This window comes from Camelus ferus, chromosome 26 (assembly GCF_009834535.1).
Source record: "Camelus ferus isolate YT-003-E chromosome 26, BCGSAC_Cfer_1.0, whole genome shotgun sequence".
NCBI lineage: Eukaryota > Metazoa > Chordata > Mammalia > Artiodactyla > Camelidae > Camelus > Camelus ferus.
The window spans coordinates 26138486-26153470 of NC_045721.1; the positions used below are offsets into that span (position 1 = coordinate 26138486).

General features: G+C 46.6%; 1 protein-coding gene across 1 annotated transcript in view; it reads left to right on the top strand.

Annotated features, from left to right (window-relative positions):
• CSMD1 (CUB and Sushi multiple domains 1) overlaps positions 1 to 14985 on the top strand; it is a 1664412-nt gene that overhangs the window by 1534890 nt on the left and 114537 nt on the right. Inside the window, 6 exon segments of the mRNA XM_032468715.1 lie at positions 1722 to 1835; positions 3382 to 3477; positions 9560 to 9763; positions 10646 to 10770; positions 11127 to 11223; positions 12707 to 12811. Coding sequence (XP_032324606.1) covers positions 1722 to 1835; positions 3382 to 3477; positions 9560 to 9763; positions 10646 to 10770; positions 11127 to 11223; positions 12707 to 12811 — 741 coding nt within the window.

Consider the following 14985-nt stretch of genomic DNA (forward strand, 5'->3'; position numbering starts at 1 on the left):
AAAACATTTAAAAAATACAATTATATGACAAGAAAGTTAATTGCTGCTGAAGAAACTTGCATATGGGAGGCAGACGGCTGCTGTGGGCTTCTGTCATGCTGTGACTCGCAGGCTGCTTAGGCTCTGATGGAAACCCCACCGAGCACTTACTCCAGCCCTCAGTGCTTTGGATCAGGGGCTCTTCGGGAGCCGTGGGAGGCAACGTGCTTAGTCTCTTAAGCCAAATCATTTAGCTGCCACTTCCCCCGCTTCTCGAGGATGACTGAGTTCCAGGCAGGCCTTCCTGGCACCACCGTCCGTGAAGAGTGTGCACCTGTGACTCGGGAAGGGTTGGGGTGAGCCTGGAAACCAGGGCAGGGCACGTGCTTCCCAGAAAGCAAAGAGTAGGTCCACGCACTCTGTGGACAAGGAGTGGGCGTCACTCTCATTTAAAACCTGAGAGCCCAGGCTTCACATTTATCTTGTCATAAAAATGGACAATAAAGCTTCGAGTAGGTCCTAGACTCTCCGTCCTTAGGTGGGGCCAGTGTCTCTAAAGGCCCTTGGTAAGCCTCAGTTAACACAAGTTCTTACCTAGATTCTCAACAACATGCCTTTAATTACTTTCCCATAAATATGCCTTTTATTTTTATTCATGGGTAGTTGAAAATATATATTTATCACAGCAGGATATAGCAGCCGTGGTTTATTGTCTTTGTTATCACAAAATTTTATGGAGTTGTTACAACACGATGATGATTTTTCAGCAGATAAATGTCACTCTCCTGTCCTAGATACTGATAACAATTTCCCAATCTGAAAGGTTTAATGAGATAAATTTATCATATTCTATCTGTGCAGAAAAGTTATGTCTGGAATAAAATAGTTACAAAGAGTCCTTAATGAAAACCTACACTGTCTCATCGATTCCTTTTTTCCCTCTTCCTTACCCTTTTCTGAGAAGTGAATTGATTAGTTAACAGTTAATTTACCAATTCCGTTAAGTGCTAATGTGAATAAAATACTCTTTTTAAGTTTAAATCTTACATCTAAATAAGAGTTGCTCATTGGTTATAAATGGAAACTGAATCACCAGTTTTTCTAAATACTGTAAAGGCCCTGTATATTATCAATTTGGGCACAAAAAGATTAAATTTGAAGTGGTAAAATACATAGCTTTGTTTTACGGGGAGGAAATGTGTTCTTGAAATTTGCATAATCTAAAAGTTTTATAAAATCGTAGAGTGGAGCGACAATTAAGCAATTCCTATGGTATTTTGCTGAATCGTGTAAAACTTGCAGTGAGTTCATATGAATTTGGCGCTGTCCCAGTCCTAGGTGAGGAGCCTTAAGTCCCCCAGCTAAATGACGAGCTTTAGAGCCAGCGGGTGTCCTGTCACAATGCTGACTGTGCACTGAAAAAGCTCTCTCATTGCTCTGAAGTAAACGGGGCAGCCCGCAGCCTCCCTGCACTGACCAGTCTCCATTTAGTGTCCCCGCTGCACGTGGCACAGTCATTTTATTCCTTTTGTTAAGCTCCAAAATATCAGGAAGCAAAGTGAAATTGTTTAGGCAACAGAACCCTTCCAGAAAGTAGAAGAAAGTGAGTTAATAACAGCATTTTTTACAGGATTCTTAGGATCACGACCGTTTGGACGTATCAGTAGGTACGTAGTATGGTCACCATCTTCGTTTCTTTATTTTTAAAGAAGCGTCTTGTGCTGCCCCTCCTTTGTCCGCAGTGGTGTTCGGGCAGTTTGCCTATTTCCAGACAGCACTGAACGACCTGGCGGAACTCTTCGACGGAACTCACCCTCAGGCCAGACTCCTCAGCTCACTCTCTGGATCTCATTCAGGTAAACAGTCGATAAATCTTGTCTTTAATTCTGTTCACACAGCCAGGGTAATTACTTTTTAACTCATCTATTTTTATTGTCTCTTGTGAAGGAGAAATTTAATCATTTTGAATTTGCTTGTTTAGTAAAATCTTATTTTCAATGAAAAATTTCAAATGTATTTTTATCCTATTTATAAAACCAGCTGCTCTTTATCATTTTAGTTACTAAGATTGTAGAAAACGTAATACTCATCTCAGTAAGAAGTAAAAATACCAGGAAAAGAAGGGCTAATAAACTTCCTTGTTATTTTATTTCCCAGGCTGTGTGTTGTCATCTTCCTGAAGATCAACACGTTTAACCTTTTGGTCTAAATTATTCCAAATCTTTAAGTACAAACCTGTAGAGGTGCATCACATCCACACACGTGTAAAGGCGCACACGTGTGTGCACATAACACGTGTCCACGTGTGCCCATGTATATGCGTGTGAACGTCTGTGGGACTTCATTAAACATGGGCTGTTATTTCACAACTTAATTTTTATCCCATACGTTCATTTAAAATCACATGTAAGGGTCTTCCCCTGTCAAAAAATGTAAACCCACACGGTCTCATCACGTCCAGCGCTGACTCGTGCTCAGGTGGATTAATGAATTGCACGCAGTGTATTTAACTCTGCCCCTCGTGGTTACCACAGCCTCGTTTGTGCCATGGCTGCATTGCCATCAGTTACCAAGGCAACAGGAAGCCATCTGTGTGCATCACATCCTTTGACCAAGCAAGGCTGGGATCTGGCTTTTTCCATTTTCTCACTGTTATTAATCACAGGTCTTAAGATCCGTGTCGTTATTTTCTACCAGTGTCCAGTCTGTCAGGTCTGGCAATACATCAAAAAATACATGTTTAAAATAGTGATACTTACAGGCTAAGTCAAAGCCATTCACACGCTCCTCAGCGTACTCAAGAGGAGCCCATTCCTGAATTGTGCCCCCACTTTTAAAGAGAAAAAAAATTCGCAAATCTCAAACTCCCAAATTTATCCCTTTCATCCCTTTTCCCCCAGTTGCCATGAGGTTGTTTACGATGTTTGTGAGTCTGTTTACCTGAGTATACTTCAAAAAAAAAAAGATGAAAAATACATTTCACAAGATTTCTTATCCTGAATTCTTCATTTTCTGAATCAGCTTTGGATTCAGAGATTGTCCTACTTCTAGACAAAACCCTAGCAAGTAGCTATCAAGTGAAGTTGGTGGCAAGTCAGTGACTCACCCGGTTCCTGTGTTCCCCACGTTATCCGCCGATTCACCGATTTTCAGTGCTTCTTTCAGAAGAAACAGAGGAGATCATGACGAAAACAAATGTTCTAATGGAATACGAAGGCAAGAGCAGAGTGTTACAATCTTTATAGAAACACTGTGTTTGGGTTCTAAGCCCCAAAGCGAAGTTTTACAAGCGTTCAAGAATTAAAAGTGCAATTCCAAGTTCACGATTATTTTCCAAAGCACTGTCCGTCCAGGCTGTGTGTGGGAGGGCCCTGCGTTTACCTCTGGCTGCTTCTCCTCCAGGCGAGACGTTGCCCTTGGCCACATCCAACCAGATTCTGCTGCGATTCAGCGCGAAGAGCGGGGCCCCTGCACGGGGCTTTCACTTCGTCTACCAAGGTACGGGTGCCCCCATCCCCGTTTCCCCATCCCCGCGCCCCACACCGCCGCTTGCAGCACCGGAAACAGCCGAGTTCCATTTTTTTAAATATTTAAGAAATTGAGGGTATCCATATATTTATAACAGAATGATTTAATAAAAGAGTAAAGTTTCTTCTTTTGACAATTAAATATGATATTTCTAGGACAAAAATACAGTAACACTTCATTTATCTGGCATGAAAAGGAAACTGGTTGTAGCACTTCACAATTTGCAAAATGATTTCAAATGTATTATAATATCTCACCTAATTAAGTAAATTACTTTGTAGTAGATTTTAGTAACTGTCTTAATGAAGTACACTGAAGACACATTGTACAATGCCAAATCTTGCTGTGAAAACTAGTGGAAAAGGGAATGTGACAAAACCAAACTAAACTCAAAACACCACCCATGCTCCTAGCATGCGACATACCTATTGGCTTGTTTGTGTTCTAATAACTTTAGGCATTCATTCTTTATATTTATTTTTGAATTCGGAGATTATTCAGAATGCTCGAGAGTGCTCTCAAAGCTTCTGAAAAATGAAGATTTCTTTCCCACTTCTAGTTCACCTTTATTTTGCATATCCATTACATGAATTTGAAAAAAAATGCCCTATGAACTTCCCATCCACTTTGAGATGCGCAGAGCCAGCCTCTGACTCTAACCTGTGACGACTGCACAGCTTGGGAACGGAGAGAGATTATCGCCTTCAGAGCTGAACTCACTGAGCGCTCAGGTGTGAGGAGGGTACTCGGCCTCTCTGGGCCTCAGTTTTTCTGGAGGCAGGAGACTCAGCTGGCTCCTGAGCAGGGTCTTCAGCTGTGGAGGAGAATCCCTTCCCAGCAGTGGGCTCTTTCCTTTGCTGAAGACCTCCAGAAAACACGCTTGACAGCATCGTGCTTTTCATAAAAGTATAGAGAACAACACTCTGCCATGTCATTTATAATAATCATTTGTGATAATCTCACACCACAGAATGTGTGCTCTCAAAATATCTCACTGGAGAAACCTTCGTGCTCAGCAACAAGGTGACGTGAAGTGATGGGGGAGGGAGAGTGGCATTTGACAGGTGACGGGAGGGGAACTGCCTCTGACCCAGCTTGAGGAGCAGCTGCCTGGATGACAATGCTCTTACTTGAAAATCAGTTGCTTTGTTCTCATTAAGCCTTTTGTGAAAATATAAAAAATTAAACCAGTATTTTTTTAAATGGACTTTATTGGAGAACATCCAGTTTAGACGACTCACCTCTGACCCACTCCTGATTTTCCTTAAGTAAATTCTGTACTACTTTGCAGAAGCAGATTCACAAACCAAAGTAAGTGGTGTAACATATAAAGAAACTGGACTGCTTGGTTTAAGTTGTTTTTTGACCTAGAAAAATTCAAGCCCCTGGCTTTGCCTGCCTTGACCAGGGACTTCATTTAATTTTTGGTAAAGGTTGGAAACTTGATCAGATTATCAGATAAAATGCCTGAGGCGAATGACCCTACATCCGTCCTGTTTGCAAGGATTATCTTCAGAAGTCATGGTGTTTAAAATTATGTTTCTTGTTTTCCAGCAACATATTATCATTAGAAGTTATAAAATACAGAAAAGTAGACAGAAAAGCAAGTCATTTACAGAAGGAATATATTTTCCTTGTACTTAAGATTATCTAATGACTCTAACATACTCAATGTTTTATAAAGTTCCAGTATGTCTCCTTTTCTTGCTTTTGTTCCTATAGTGAGTTTATGCAAAAATTGATGTCTTTTTCTCAGAGCCAAACCCTTTGGTAGTAAAGAACTAGGATCATGAATGCAATTTATAAATCACTCAACGGCACCTGGGAAAGTTTTTCAGTACATCTGAAAAGTTAAATTGAACATTGACTTCTGAAAGGAAGCTATATTGAAGCCTAGAAATTATTTGAACCCTACTGTGTAAAAACTTCCGGAAGAGTGTTTCCATGTGCCACGTACGGCTTCCTTCCTCCGCAAGTTTTTAAAGCTTAAGATTGCACAGGGACTGACTTCCGTGGTTACAGGGCATCTGACTTGTTAACAGACAGTTCTGTTGTGGAGAGCCGTTCAGACCCCGCCGTGCATAGGCGAGGGTGTCAGGTGCAGAGCACCTGCAGGTGACCCAGGAACGCCCCCCCCACATCACCTGGTGAGCTACGTGGGGACTCTGGCTGGGAGGCTGTAACCGTTCCTCTGATCTCCTGAAGGAATGGAAGGAGAGAGGCTTTCTTCTACAAAGGATTCTAATTAACTTTTCTGTCTTTGCTGGTTTTTATTTGCTGTCCACGCTACTTGGAAGTAGAAGGGAAGTGAGGGAGGACGGAGGGTGAGTTAGGACCCAGGGGCACCCCGAGGAAGGCTGGTGGGGGTGCCCCTTCATAACGCAGTGCTTCTGCCTGACATTCCTCCTGGAGTCACTCTGGCCTTCGGTTCTGGACCACTGTGACATTCTTCCTGCATGAACATCTTCTTGAAGACACGGGAGGAACTCAGTGCCTGCTTTTAAATTATACATGAATGTGTTCAGAGAGCATGTTAGATTTCCTCTTAGGCCCTGAGGACAGAGCCCCAGCCCTTCCCCACTCCCAGGCCCCATGGCCTCCCTGAATGTCCCCGGTGTGGGGGGGTGCGCCCCGCCTTGCCTCGCCTCCGCTTCCTGGGCCCCTGGACCGAGAGACTGGTTTTAATGATCTTTGCCCTTCCATGGAAAATACATCGCGCCTAAAGTCAGAGCATCCTTAGGTCAGCGCAAAAATGAAAACCACGTTGTCCTCAGAAGCCCGCCGTGTCAGACACTCACCTGCCTCTTACCGAGTTAAGTGCGGCCAGCTCCCCCAGGGTTAGAGACGACTTGGTTCTGTTCTGTGACGTCGTGACACTGCAGGTGGAGACTTGTTTTGGCCCCAAGTAAACACCTTTTAATTCTAAAATCAGCCTTGGAAACAAGAAAATCAACACAAGAAACAATCTGTGCGGCCACAGAGGCCAGCTGAGGCAGAGCAGATGTTCTGTCCTCCTTCCCTCTTACTCGGAGGCGAGTGCTCGTGCGCGACAGGCGGCCGGAGCCTCCCGCGCCGCCCCCGCCTGGCTGCTCGGCTGCGCACGGGGCTGGGCGGGCCGGACGTGCTGCTTGGCAGGGTCTCACCGGCCTACTCCTGTTTGTAACTGTCTCACGGTTATTCCTGGCTGTTTCCACACGGAGTGTATTCTTGTATGTTTAATGTAGAATTCAACCCCTTTTTTGGTTCCCTCAGAGTAATTCACTCACACCAAAATTAGTAAACCATGTTGGACTCACCGGGCATTTCAGGGGGAAGAGGAGGACGTGCTTCTGCATCAGACCTCCCCACGGAACACAGCTCACAAACATCACGGCCACACCTCTGTCCCTCCAAGCCCCACTGCCCATCTCCCAGCCTCACCTGAAGAGCCTGCCTCCCACCCTTCACCTGCCAGGCTCCCAGGTCCACGAGCGCCAGGACTGGCCGCTTCCAGGATCTCCCTGTTACAGAGACTCAGTCTCCTTGGCAGTAAAATAAACAGAGGCTGGAAAGATGGAAACGTGCTCCTAAGTTCGGGCGAGAAGAGCTTACACTGGAGTCCCCTTTGCTTGCAGTCCTTCCTAGGCGTGCAGACACACGTTTCTGTTGATTTCCCCAGGTCTCATCTTTTTTTTAAGATGGCATAAATTATAAGCCTTAGTTGGTTTTCCACTTCTGAGAAACTCATATTTTGTATCAGTTGCTGACAAAATGCACACTGTTTTACAAAGAAGATTGAGCATAAAGTTTTGGGCATAATGCAGTGATATATGTTTGCATTCATCGGCTAGTGATGGCTTGTCAAATCAGACCTTTCAACGGCTAGAGCAGAATGAGTTTGAGAGATAGAGTATGTCCCTCTGTCACTAAATGAAGCAGAGAAACTGCCTCACTTACGACGCGTTATTCTTGTCTGCCTTCAGATTCACTGCATTATTGTTGTTCTATTTTACTCCATCTGCGGTAGGAGGTGAAGTAAAGAACCACTATGCATCACCTGTAGCCGAGAGCACTCGTGGCGGTGAAGGGTGGGGACCGATTCCATCACATTATGTCCCTGATTCCCCCAAACGGTGTGCGCACATCCATGGTAGCTCCCAGTCTCAGTATCGTGAGAGCCCCAGAGGACAGCACCCGGCCTCTGAACCAGCACAGCCCACGGTCCACTCCTCCGGGCTGACCACATTCCTGTCCACTTTGCACCTAGCGGATTTCAATTTTGTTTCACAGCAGTGTGAAACCTTTACTGAAAGACACAGAAAAATTGCTACCAAGGCAGAATTTCTCTCTGACCTGACCCAAATCCTCCAGGCGAGGGTAAGAACCAGAGATGGGGCGAGTAGAAGCCGTTAGCCCCCATCTCCTGAGCGTGCTCCCCAGACGTTACACGGAGTGCCGGTGCCTCCATTTCATAGGCTTCCTCTGTCCCACCTTCTCAGATACTCAAAACCGGTCTCTCCACTTTGCAAACTTCTTCCTCTAAAAATGTCTTCCATAATTTCATCCAAACGGAGCTATTATTCATTTCTTGTTATTTTCCTGGGAAACAGACAACTGTGAAGTTCATGAAGACAGGTTTCGTGGTGGCGGGTGTACGAGTGGCCCTCATTGCTGTTTCTCCTCATTCGTGAGAGGACTGCGCTGCCCTGGAGAGCGCTGTGGTCAGGGCCTCCTAGACGAGCGCGGGTGCTTTCCGAGTCATTCAGGACAAGGTGGACAGTTAGGATTGGAGACGCCACTCCATGTTTGTAAAGGCTCCTTGGGAACTGATTATGGAAGCCTCTGCGGCATGTCCTTCACCGATTGCTTGCTTGATTGATTGCTCTCATGCGACTGTTGAACTGTAACAGGATCCTCAGACCTGGACGCCCAGTGGCCTCGCAGGTCGTGACGGTCAACGGGACGACAGGGCCCAGCGCTCAGGCCGGGCGGCCCCAGGGCGGCCCTGTCAGGGCTGCTCCTTCTCCTCTCACACCGTCAGGCTGAAGGGTGTCCTCCGCAGCTGGAATATATCATTCAGCTCTGCTCTTTGCTGCTTAATGTTTTTTCCCCCTAGATCTTCTGTCCAAAGTTGCCCGTATAGCTAATGATACTGTATTCGGTGCTGTCAACTTTAAACACTGTGAACTGTTAACTTGAGGACGTAGGCGTCTTGTGTGACTGAAACTCTGCACCCGTTGATCAGCACCTCCCCATACCCCTCCCCGAGCTCCTGGCAGCCCCACCTGCTCTCTGCTTCTCTAAGTTTGCCTGTTTTCATTGCCTCGTGTGAGTGGGTTCCTGCTGGACTTGTCCTGCCGTGACTGGCTCATTCCGCTTGGCGTCGCATCCTGGGGTCCATCCGTGTCGTTGCAAACGTCAGGACTAGCTTCCTTCCTGAAGGTCTGAGTGTAGTGCGTCCTGCGTGCCTGCTGCGTTCTTCACCAGCGGTGCACTGCAGGACGTTTAGGCTGTTTTCCTAACTTGGGTCTTGTGGACGATGCTCTTCTGTACTCGAGGGTGCAGCGCTCCCTCCAGGGTAGTGATTTCATTTCCTTCAGAGAAACCCCCAGCTGTGGGGTGGCTGGATCACATGGTAGTTCTGTTTTTAATTTTGTCATTAAATTGCATGATAAACAGCCCTCTATGCAGCGGCTCCTCTCGCTAGACGCCGCGGCCTGCGGGGGTAAGTGCGGGTTCTCAGTCATCTCATTTCCACACGTGCAGTAATCTGGGTGCTTAATTAATTTTAAATGTCGCAGTATCGCTCCGTCCTCATCAAGCGCTAATGCTCCGTATGCCACGTCTCCTGCGTCTGAAGTGGGAGTGCAGGGAGGTCCTCGGGGCCGACGGGAGGATGATGTGTGGCCGTGGAAGCGTTCCCTAAACCATTCCCCACAGGGACCATGACAGGCGTCGTTAATTTCCGCATTAACATGAACTCTCTCCAGACTCATCTTAAGTCTGTTTGCAAGGAAATATCTTGGCTTCACGATGAAGACACGGACGGCTGTGCTGTGTGTTTTGTCTCTAGCTGTTCCTCGGACCAGTGACACCCAGTGCAGCTCCGTCCCCGAGCCCAGATACGGAAGGAGAATTGGCTCAGAGTTTTCGGCAGGGTCCATCGTCCGATTCGAGTGTAGCCCGGGCTACCTCCTGCAGGGCTCCACGGCCATCCGCTGCCAGTCCGTGCCCAACGCTCTAGCGCAGTGGAACGACACGATCCCGAGCTGCGTGGGTAAGCGCGCGTCCGCGTGGGTGACGACCTGCACCAGGTCCTCCGTCCCAAGTTCGCAGCTGCGCTGACCAGCTGCTCCGCAGCACTGACGCTCCGTCTGCGTGAACGGGCCCGTGCTGCAGACCTGGTTAGAGGGCAGTTTATTTCAGCAGAATTAATGGAGTAGCTGCCCAACCCTGAAACTTCCTGTGGTTCCTGAAAACACCTTGTCAGATGAGCAGTGTGCAGCGGGTTTCCCTTCTCGACACTTACTAAGCCTGCCACCCCGACCCGTGGGTGTACGAGATAATTTCATTTTGGGGAAAAGTCTTTATAGTGTTGATTTGCTATATTGCTTGTGTAATGCCCTTTTAATAAACTTGTGCCGACGGAGGTCTGAAAAGTGATGGGTTAATGCTGCCTGAATAGCAACTGCTTCGCCAGTCCTGGTTTATTTGCTTCATTTTGTGTGAGAACCTCCAGTGCAATCACGATTAGCTCCTGAAATCACTTGTGCATTTTAAGCATCTCTTCTCGTCCCTGGATTTGCTCGTAAAGGCCACTAGCATCATTGGGAATTGCATGTCTGCATGCCGACGGGGATGCTCGGCAGGGCTTCTTGAACTGCAGTCGATCAGTTACTCTAAACAGAATTCAGGTCAGAAACGCCATCGTTGGGTGCAGGGCTGGACACTCAGCAGCTTGGCGGGTGATAATTCATGCTATTGATCATTGGAAAGAGAACAGACTAACCTTGACCTTGGCCAGAAACGCCATTTACAGCATCACTGTCTGTGTAAAATGTCTCTTAAGAGCTGAGCACACCGTAAAAAACACCAAGTACGAGGTCAGCGGCACTCCTCCCTGTGCTGTGTTCTTCCTAAATGTGGGTTTGTCCTTCAGTCCCCTGCAGTGGCAACTTCACTCAGAGGAGAGGCACCATTTTGTCCCCCGGCTACCCTGAACCGTATGGTAACAACTTAAACTGTATTTGGAAGATCGTGGTCACAGAAGGATCAGGAATTCAGGTAAGTGCTAAAAGCCTGGAGTCTGCAAACAAACAGTGCTTATGTCCAAGGTTGTTTATTTTTTTATCTTGTTCTTTTTCTGTTGGTTACTCTAAATACATAAACCATAACCTATTTCTCTTTTCTTATCATTTCTGCAAAGTGTTTTTAATCATGTTTCTATATTTGGAATGAAAATGATAGATTTTAAAATAAAATCTATCAAAATTATCATTTGTAGAAATTTCCATGATTTATTTTCTTTGTTTTCCCCTTTCTCTTACATGTATATTTTTAATTTCATGAAAACCCCCATGTGATTAGTTGAATTTTATTAAACAAAAATCCAGTGTTAACTTGACATCATCGCTTGGCAGGTTCAGGTCATCAGCTTTGCAACGGAGCAGAACTGGGACTCCCTTGAGATTTACGATGGCGGTGACGTGACTGCCCCGAGACTGGGGAGTTTTTCAGGTAAGGTGACACGAGGCCCCTTGTTTCCGAGAACCAGAACCGGCAGCCTCTCACAGCGTGCCACACATGTTCAGTGCTGGGTCTTCCTACATAACTCCTCTAGATGCCCGACAGTTTCTCTGGTATTAGGAGTCCTGGAACGAGAGCACAGGAAGCCAGGTGTGGGACAGAAAGCTCTGTACTCTGTGAGCGGGAGGGCTGTTGCCAGCGCAGGGGCCACTGCCGACCGGACCCCGAGGCTGTGAAGAACGAGTGCGTCCTTCCCTTGTGGGCACGGCAGGGTGTCTAGTTCTTCACACGTCAGCCTCGTCTTCACCATTTGTTCTGGTGACCTGCACCGTGGCAGTTTTACAGCATGGGGACCCCCTTCACGTCTCGGAAGTGCGTGCTTGTTCGAGGCTGATTGGGTACCACAGAGTATCAAGCATGTGCCCTTTAGGCAAAAGGGGGTTTAAACTCGCTTATCGTCGTCCCAGGCTGTACGACATCCAGTGTGCTTCAAACTCCCGACTGAGGGCCATTTCCTTTCCCTCAGCACCTTCCAGTAGCACGCTGTCTCTAAATCTCCCGATAAGTTGCTGTAATACACAGGCTAGAGCATGTTAATTAAAGAAGCATCGTACAGAATAAGCCTGTGTCTTCCTTTCCACGTGTGTTTCATTGAAATCAGTTCAGATCTCGGTCAGAGCGAACATTATTCAGTGTGGAGTCAGAAGCACCTCTATGAACAACATGTCATGTCAGAGCCGCAGTCTCCCTGCTTCCTCAGCCTCCGCAAGACATGCATGTTCAGATTCTGGCCCTTCTTTTTTTATAAGTCAAAAAAAAAAAAAAACCAAAAAAGGAACTGGTTGCATTGACGAGGGAGGGCCGTGTGGAGACCCAGGTGCGTGGTGAACCGTGAGAATTTGTGTGTCTTCACTGATGAGACAAGGAGATGTCACCTCTGCCTGCGGAGGGCAGAGAAAGCCGGGAACTCCTCGGAAGCCGGTGCTCAGGTTAGGTGTGTGGCGCTCAGACAGGCTAAAGGGGCCTGTAAACCTAGACAGACACCCTCGCCCATTCTGTCTGCAGCGTGGTTGAGTCACAGCACTGAGTCTCAGGTGCCCGCAAAGTGCCTCAGTTATAGATACGTTTATTTTCAGATGATGTTCATTATAGGTTCTTACAAGACAGTGCACATAGTTTCTCTGCAGTAAATCCCCACTGCTCGTCTGTTCCATGTGTAAGACTTTGCGTCTGTCCATCCCGCACTCCAGGTTCACCCCCCGCGTCCCTGTTGGTAACTGTGAGTTTGCTTTCTGTCTGAGTCTCTTTCTTTTTGTTAGTAAGTTCGTTTGTCTCATCTTTTGAGATTCCCCAGGTAAGTGACATCGTATGTTTGTCTTTGTCTGACTTACGTCACTTGTGTGACGCTCTTGCCGATGTCGTGATCGGAAGAGTGGACGCGTCTGCAGGGCTGAAGTCCATGTCCCCCCCGCAGGTACCACGGTGCCCGCCCTGCTCAACAGCACGTCCAACCAGCTCTACCTGCACTTCCAGTCGGACATCAGCGTGGCCGCGGCCGGCTTTCACCTGGAATACAAAAGTAAGGCTGCCCGTGTCTGTGTCCCGCTTCCACTCTTACGCTGAGTCGTTTTCTTTAAGGGGAAACAAGCCCCTGCCCTTGTGACTCAGTGAAACTTTATTGCAAACCTGTGTGTAAAAGCTCCACGAACCTGGGCATTTACAGACTCGATCTCTTTGAACTACAGATGATGGAAGACAGATTAGTAGGGAAATGAAGAAGTTAGTATTGGGAATGATTAGGTAAAACATTGACTATACTTGCAGGTTGTTTGTGTTAAAAAAAAAAAAAAGCACAAAAAGTAACCATCTGTAATATTGCTAGTTTTCCTGTGATTGACAGCCAATGTTCACATAAGTATCAGAAAATGTAGAGAGGCACCATTTCCCGCTAGATTATGGCCGTAAACCCTTTCTATTTCGAGCCTCAAAGGCTGTTAGAAGCGGACTGGCAAAGAGCAGCCACTTCAGGGTCTGCGTTGTGTATTATTCATTTTAATTGGAAGAAGGCAACGCAAAGGAGACGCTAACCTTTTAAAAATGGATGTAAGACTGAGTTAATAGTCTGATAAATGGGATGACAAAGGTCAGACTCACAAATCTTCTCTGGCGTTTGATTATGCAGGTAAACCTTGTAAAAGCGAAATAAGAATTTCCAATGAGAGCGAGGTTTATTTTAGGATGTGTTTTCAGGCACTAAAAATGCTTAATGTTGATATTCATCTCCTTTAATAAGCAGTTGCAAATAAGCGAATACATGGATAAGCTTTAATAAGTGATCCTTTGAGTTGAGAGGAAACACTTTGCCGGGATGTAAATGCATGCGTGTTTCTGAAAGGCCGGCTTTCCAGCTGATAAACATTCTGAGCTAGACGCAAACCACAGGGCTGTTTCGCATTCCGGTTAATTTTCCCTGCTTATTACAGGCATTTGTATGCAAGTTTATTCCAATTTATTTGAATAGGAATCTCACTTTGGTAACAGCATGGAATGATCCTGTGGGTGTTATTTATGTAGGATGTGTCTGGGGAAAATCTGCCACTTTGATACATTTTGTGAACATCTGTAGACAGGAAACTATAAACCTTATTTATGATAGTGCTATTAAATTCACTAATATTCTAGCAGGGTTAGAGCTGATGAGCGTGGTTACCTCTTCCTCTCAAAGTTGCCTTGTGGCTTCTGGCTTTGCCCTCACTCTGCGCAGAAAGAGGGGCTGGTGACATAATTGGTCTGTGATCCTTGTGTGCGGCTGTCTGTGCTCACACGGACTTCAGCTCCGACAGTAGAATGATTACCTATGTTTCACTTTGTTCCCGGCCAGTAAAGTTCATTAAACAAAGAGACGAATGTATTTCTCACTGAATTAACCTTGTTCGAGAATCTAAAATCTTGTTTCGTTACTGAATGTATTTATTTTTCATTTGGCCACACAGAATGCTGCCTTTTCACCTGTTATCTTGTTTTCCGAATGGTGGTTTCTGGATGCTGACGCCATCCTGAGGTTGATCCCTTACCATGCGTGTATTTAGAGGCTGTCATTTCTCTGTTCTAGTTCCTGGTATCAGCCTAGAATTTGAATTATATAAAGTGTTTGTAGAATTAATCTTTAAGGTGATCACCAAACAGCATAAGGGCTGTTGAAATAAGTTGTAACATCGTAGTCAAAGGAGACTGTCCGCTGGGACCCCGGGTGGAAGTGCACCCAGTGTTCTTGTGAAGCTAAAAGCAATGTCTAGCCTGGAGGGAGCCTTGTGAACAGGAGGCGAGCGAGAGGGAGGAAGAGGGGAGGGTCCCCGCCCTGCACGCCTGGATTTTAGTCTGAGAACAGCTGGACGCCACTGAGTGGTTTCCATCACAAGGTAACATCATCTGATTTATTCTTCAAACACGTCAACTAGGTGGCTGAGTGGAGGCCCCCGGACAGTGACAAGAGAGGGGGCACCCTCAGTAGATAAGTGGGTGTGGGTTGTCGGCAGTTTGGGTGCGAGGCTCAGAGCTGCTGACGGTGCGGGAGAGGCTGGGTGTGAGAGGCATGTGGTGCTGGAGCCACCAGACCCGCGGACGGACGCAGAGTGAGGACCAGGCGGAGCAGGAGGCCCCAGGGTCCGGGCTTGAACATGTGTGGGGTCTGAGTGCTGATTGCCAGGCTGGGCTGACGTGGAAGACTGACTTCTCCGTCGAGTCCTTTCAGAC